Source organism: Grammomys surdaster, unplaced genomic scaffold (genome assembly GCF_004785775.1).
Source record: "Grammomys surdaster isolate TR1022 unplaced genomic scaffold, NIH_TR_1.0 126063, whole genome shotgun sequence".
NCBI classification, from domain to species: domain Eukaryota; kingdom Metazoa; phylum Chordata; class Mammalia; order Rodentia; family Muridae; genus Grammomys; species Grammomys surdaster.
In genome coordinates, this window is record NW_021620873.1 from 4925957 (window position 1) to 4932664 (window position 6708).

The 6708-nt window shown below is 42.4% G+C and overlaps 1 protein-coding gene across 4 annotated transcripts in view; it reads left to right on the top strand.

The window, feature by feature from the left end:
- Mylk3 (myosin light chain kinase 3) overlaps window positions 1-4977 on the top strand; it is a 50113-nt gene extending 45136 nt beyond the window's left edge. For 3 of the 4 annotated variants that reach the window (XM_028755503.1, XM_028755500.1, XM_028755502.1), the window contains exons 12-13: window positions 1212-1344; window positions 3757-4977. In XM_028755503.1, the coding sequence (XP_028611336.1) occupies window positions 1212-1344; window positions 3757-3816 (193 nt within the window). In that variant the 3' untranslated portion in view covers window positions 3817-4977. Of the gene's footprint in view, window positions 1-1211; window positions 1345-2322; window positions 3175-3756 lie in introns of those variants that run through there. The other variant, XM_028755501.1, reaches the window with a different exon arrangement.
- Window positions 4978-6708: the final 1731 nt, after the last annotated feature.

Sequence of the window (6708 nt, forward strand, 5' to 3'; positions counted from 1 at the left end):
CCCTGATCTGTGTGGTATGCTGAATCCTTTCTTCCTGAGAGATGTCTTAGTCTGCTACTTGCTTGGAATATTAGAAGGGGCAGCAGCTAGACATCAGAGTCTTAAAAAGAGTTATATTAGAAATGAGTCCTATTTCCAAGTTATCACTTACAATAAGCTAATGTTGAAAAAAGTTGAGGTATATAGATGTTACCTTCGGAATACAGATTCGAGTACTTCATTTCTTGGTCACAAAGGCATTATTAGACTTCAGCATTGTCTTAGGGTGACTATCGCTGTGATGAAATACCATGACCAAAAGCAAATAGAGGAAGAAAGAGATTATTTCATTGACAGTTCTGTATAACAATTCATCATCCAAAGCAATGAGGGCAGGAACTCAAACAAGGCAGGAACCTGGAGGCAGGAGCTAATGTGGAGGCCATGGAGGGGTGCTGCTTACTGACTTACTTGCTCAGTCTGCTTTTATATAGAACCCAGGACCACCCACAAAGGGCTGGTCCCTCCCATATCAATCACTAATCAAGAAAATGCCACACAAGCTTGCCTCAGCCTGACTTATGAAGGCATTTTCTCAGTTGCAGTTCCCTCCTTTCAAATGACCCTAGCTTGCTTCAAGTTGACTTAAAACTAGCTGACACAAGCAACTTTATGAAAGTCATACATTGAGCTGTTGAGTTTTTTTTTTTTTGATACTCAGACATAGAATAATTGGAACTTGACACAATATTGACACAAAAGTATACCCAAGGAGGAAGGCCCAAACGTCCAGGCTTCAGGACAGCTCAGTGCTCACAGATAGATCTTCAGTTTCTTACTGTAAAATCTTTCTGAGTGAGGAAACCCAACCTGTAATTCAGATGAGCTGGCTAATGCTCTACTCTGCCAGGAGAAATGGGCTTTGTTCAGGCATCCTGTTCTCCTAAGAGCAATCTTAGTAGCAGCTGGCCTCCCGTTGTTCTGCCTTAGCTTCCCAGCCCTCTGTGGGAGGTGGTGGTGAGTCACTAGGACACAGTCTTCTGTAGAGGTCAGGGAACTTTTCCCTGACAGCTCTCACTGGCTTTTGTAAGGAGGGGAGGTTTGAGAGTGTGGTATGAATCTGCCGGAATGATGAACCGTAGACTCAGACTTTCCACCCAACAGAACAGACATTTAGACAACTTGAAAAGGCAAGCTCAACTCAATGGTTCTGCTGCTTTTTGACTCCACAGCTGTAGGATGAGTGCCACACAGTGCCTGAAACATGAGTGGTTAAATCACCTGTCTGCCAAAGCCTCGGGCTCCAATGTTCGCCTCAGATCCCAACTACTGCTGCAGAAATATATGGCCCAGAGTAAATGGAAGGTACTTTGGTTTTTCTTCAGTAAAAGCTGCATTTGAAAGAACTACAGCCAAGTTTTTCCTCGTACATAGATTTTAAACATAAGTATTATTTAAAGGGAAGATTTCTCTCTTGTGCCATAGCTGCTAGCTTCATTAAAAGATGCCATGGGTTTGGGTGTGATGATGTATACCTTTAATCCTAGGACTTTGAGAGCCAGATGAAGAGGCAGGCAGATCACTGTGAGTTCAAGACTAGCCTAGTCTACATACCAAGTTCCAGGACTAGCGTAGTCTACATACCAAGTTCCAGGACAGACAGAACTACATAGCTAGACGAGGTTCTAAACAAAAAAAGAACAACTAAAAATGCCACAGAGCAGAAACCAACAGTATAAAAGTTATCTGAATTTGTGAGTACCAGGATGAAACTGAGAATATACTTTCAGTGATAACAGTTTGGAGGACCTGGGCTTAGCTGTGTGTAGCCTTGGGACTTGATTCTATCACATTTTAGAAAGCAAGACGGGAAAGCCATATTAAACTTCAAAGCTTTTAAATGTTGTTCACCACAGATTTGTTTGGTACCATTTACATGGAATCTATCTTAACAATAATTGTTTTCCAAGGAACTAGTTTTCTAAAATTTTGGTGTTGACTTAGAGCCCCCATGGGGGAGGGGGGAAATCAACAGGCTTTTGTACTGGGCTCAGTGTGTACTCAGTATGTGTGAGGCTCTTGGTTCAACCCTCAGCATAAAACAAACAAATAAACAATAAGAAGACCCCACACAACTCCCTCCTCCAACTCAGAATCACACGATGAAACCCAAACCTCTTTCCTTAGGAGCGTTCCTTCACAGTTGTGGGAAGCAAACATTTATTTACATGACTTCACTAGTGCAGGATAGTCTTTTGTCCTCCCTATGCCATCTTTGTTTATAGCTCTTTCTTGTTAATGATATTTAAAAATGGCAGCACCCAATCTGGCTTATTGTTACAGGGCCACCATGTTCCTGACTAGGCAAGGCCTGAGGCCAAGAGCAACGGTGTGCTCCCACCGCTGCTCAACTCTGACCATGGCTCATGCTGGCCAAATGCACCGGTCCTGGCACCCAGGAGACACCATCATGGTGGCTAGATCAGCCAATCCACCACGCTGTCTTTGCAAAACTTGGCTGAACCCCAGACAATACCCGCCATCCATGCAGTACCTGGTAGAAATGAGACTCTGATGCTTAAAGATTGTCTAATGGCTTTATATACTTGGCAATGCTCAACTAACAAGATGCCCACACAATTAGAGGTGTTACCCAATACCTAACCTAGATCTTACAATTACCTTAGACTATTAGAGTCACACACACATCTTCTGCCATCTTCTCTTCTCCTGGTCTTCTCTCTCCGCTAGCTCCTCCTCTTCCTTCTCTTCTTCCTCTCCTTACTCCTCCCACATTAGCTCCTCCCAAATTACCGAGTTTATTGTAAAATTAGCAGGGGGAAATATTCTGCTACACTTTCTAGTGCACAGGTTGAATTTGATGACCCGCTAATGATTTATGAGTCACAATTTTAAAATATGTTCTAGAGAGCTCTACTTTCCACTTTAAAGGGCAAAATATAATTTTTCTTTTCAAACATGTTCCCAGAAAGTGACTTTCAATTATTCTGGAAACCAGATCTCCCTATCTATAAAATATATAGATATTTTTTGTTTGTTTGTTGTTTGTTTTTTTTCCTTTTATTGACAATAGAGTTTTTCCTCACACAATATATCCCTGTTACAGTTTCCTTTCCCTCTCCTACTCCCAGGTCCTCCTCTCCCCTCCCATCTGGATCCACTCCCCCAACCCCCCACCCCGTTCTGCCTCTCATTAGAAAACAAACAAGTAATGGCATACACCTTTAATCCCAGCACTCAAGAGTCAGAGGCAGGTGGATCTCTGTGAGTTCAAGGCTAGCCTGGTCTACAGAGTGAGTTCCAGGTCAGCCAGGGCTACACAGAGAAACTGAACCAACTAAACAAAAACTAGGCTTCTAGTAGATAATAATAAAATATAGCCGGGCAGTGGTGGCGTACGCCTTTAATCCCAGCACTTGGGAGGCAGAGGCAGGTGGATTTCTGAGTTCGAGAGTTCAAGGCTAGCCTGGTCTACAGAGTGAGTTCCAGGACAGCCAGGGCTACACAGAGAAACCCTGTCTTGAAAAACCAATAAAATAAAACAAAATATAAAATATAACAAGACAAAACAAAAACTAACACATTGGAATTGTACAAAACAAACAGAAGGAAAAGAGAAGGCACAGAAGCCAGAGACCCACCATTCCACATAGATTTGAACTAGCCCAGGTGCCTAGACTTGGCTTCCCATCGTTTCTTATGTACTTGATCTAAAGATGTGTCTTTTCTTTATCTTCCTCCCCTTTTTACTTCAAGAAACATTTCCACGTGGTGACTGCCGTCAACAGGCTAAGGAAATTTCCAACATGTCCCTAATGATCAACTCCACTGGTCCACTCGGCCCAGGAACTCTTGAGGCAACACAAAGTGGTAATATGAAGAGATTACTCAAGATTTTATGTAGTCTGGCGCTTTGCTATTATTAATTCTTCTTATTTTGCAAAGAATAATGGAAGGAAGAAAGAGAGAAAGAAAAGAAGAAAAGGGAAAAGGAAAAAGAAAAGGCAGAAAGCAAGCAAAGAAAAAGGCTGTCGTTGCCCTCTTTGTAGAGAAAGTGTTTTTTTTTTTTTATAATTTTATTTTTTTTAATCCCTAGGAAGGTCACTGGGTCTCATGCGGCTTCCTCCTCAGCACCCTTGGCAATAAGAGCAGGCATGCTCAGGATGAGCAGGGAAATCCTACTTGGCTTTTAGTCAAATTTGAATTCTAAACTTGTCATGATTAAAAAAGCCAGTAGGAAGGGAGGTATGGAAGAGGGAGGAATTAGGTCCAACAGTGAGGAATGAATATGATCAAAACACATTGTATAAAATACTTAAAGAATTAATAAAATATATTTTTAAAGGAGTCAGTAGATTTGAGCTGCTTGCTACTTTAGTGAAAGAAGCTTCTTTTTACAGTGGGTAATAGTGCAAAGATTCAGAATTGATCAAAGTGCAAACTGTGCACTCAGCTCTGGGTGAGTCAGTCCTCTCCTATCCAAGGCTCAGACTGAGTCTCAGAAGAGGGGGCAGAAAGGATGTAAGCGTTGGTAGATGAGGATGGGCCCTATGCCATGTCGTTAAGACATGACATGGCTTTTGTAGGCATCAACTCACAGCATTTGTGGCTACCTGCACAAGACCAACTTGGCCAAGATTCCAGTGTGGATGGGAGGAAACTCCTGAGGCCCACCTCTGTTGGTGGAGTTACTGGCAATTGATGGCTGATGGGGCAGGGAGAATCATTCTCCTTCAGTCTCCAGCAGTAGTTGTTCATGCCCCCAGTGGATGCTACATACCCATGTGCATATGGACAGTACTAATTAGACTGGGGAGGTTATTAATAGCAAAACTAAATAAAAAGGGTACATGTAGGTAGGAGGGAGGTGGCGTGGGACGTGAGGGAGAGTTGGAAACAGGTAGATGGATATGATCTATATGCATTGTACTAATGTATGGACTGTTCAAAGAATAAAAAATATCATTTAAAAAAGAACTCAGTAGATTCTTTTTCAAGGAAAGGCATTGTTTCTCCCAGTGCAAAGACTTTCAGTGTCAAGAATTCCTAGAATTATGACTAAATTAGGATCTCTGCTCTCAGGATATGTGAGGAGAGCAACCCTTAAATATTTTTTTAACTTCTCTTTTAGCAATCAACATTGTTCAGGCAGTGGTGGTGCATGCCTTTAGTCTCGTGAGGCAGAGGTGGCTAGATCTCTCTGAGTTTGAGTCCAGTTTGGTCTACAGAATGAGTTCCAGGATAGCCAGGGGCTACACAGATAAACTCTGTCTTGGGAAACCCATGTGCATGCACGAGCACATACACACACACACACACACACACACACACACACACACAGCATCAGCTAGGTATAGTGGCTATACATGCAATTTCAACACTCAAAATCTGAGACAGGAGGATTACAAGTTTGAGGCCTCAAAAAACACACAATATCAGCCTACATTTCTTTAGCATTATTTGAAAATTTAAAACCTATCCACCTCCATGACCAAATTTGCTTATTTTAAACGTGCTTTTAAAAGTTGATGTGTACCCCTACCTGTTCTTTTAATTCCTACCCATTCTGACATCCCCTTTCTTGGTTTTGAATTTCTAGTCTTGTAAGTCTGGATACTGATACACACTATATAGAAGAAAAGGGTAACTAATGTCCAGCTCTCCTGTATAGTCTGTGTGCATAGTCTGAATAGACATTTGTAGAAGGAGGTATATGTAGTCACTGTAATGTGCATTGCTATTGGTCCACAGAGATGTCATTTCTCAATGTGGTAAGCAACTAACACATTGCCAACTTCTCATGTGCATTTAAATACTTTGCCAACTTGTAAATTAGTTTAGAAGAATGTTATTCAAACCATTCTAATTCCTTTATTTCTTACTTGTGTGTAGTATACCTAGTAATGTGTGTGTGTGTGTGTGTGTGTGTGCATTTACATGCCAGAGGTCAATGTTGAGTGTGTCTCTCTCAATTGTTCTTTGCTTCCTGCTTTGGCTAGATTGGTAGCCAGCAAGCCCCAGGGGTGCTCTTGTCTCTGCTGCTTAGCAAGGGATTTCAGGCTCTGATGTGGGTGCTGGGGATTGAGTTGCTTGACAAACAGTTTACCCACTGAGCTGTCTTTCCAGCCTCCCAGATCCCATTTCATCCAGCACTTTCAGTCTCTGTAGTGACCTTTAGATCTTAGTTAGACGTATGCCAGTTTTATAGCTTTCTCACCCCCACCCCTCCCCCCAACCCCCCATGCACATTAAAGACTTTCTGGCAGAGAGCCTGGGTGCAGAGAGGTTGTTCTGCTGCTGGGGCAGAGAGGTTATTCCTCAGCGATGCTAGCCCTCATCAGGATGCTGAGATTTCCAAAGCCACCGTGTAAAGCCTTGCTCCAGGATGACCATGAGTGAACAGCTGAGGCAGGACTGTGGGCCATCTCAGTGAGGCAGTCAATGATCTGGCAAAGTGTCAGGTCTCTTCCTGGAAAGGGTTTAAGGGAAGTCTCTAGAGGGGACTAGAGAGGATCTTGAGTTCTGTCTAGGATAGTGGATCTTAGGACACTTGGTGATGTGAGTCTTCCTGGAAACACATACAGGTTGCCACGTTGATCTAGAGAAGCTTGTCCAATAGAAATGCAAAACAAGCCACACACACAGAATCTATATGTAGAGTTTATAAACTATACTGTAGAAAATGAACCCATACAGTCAAATACTTTA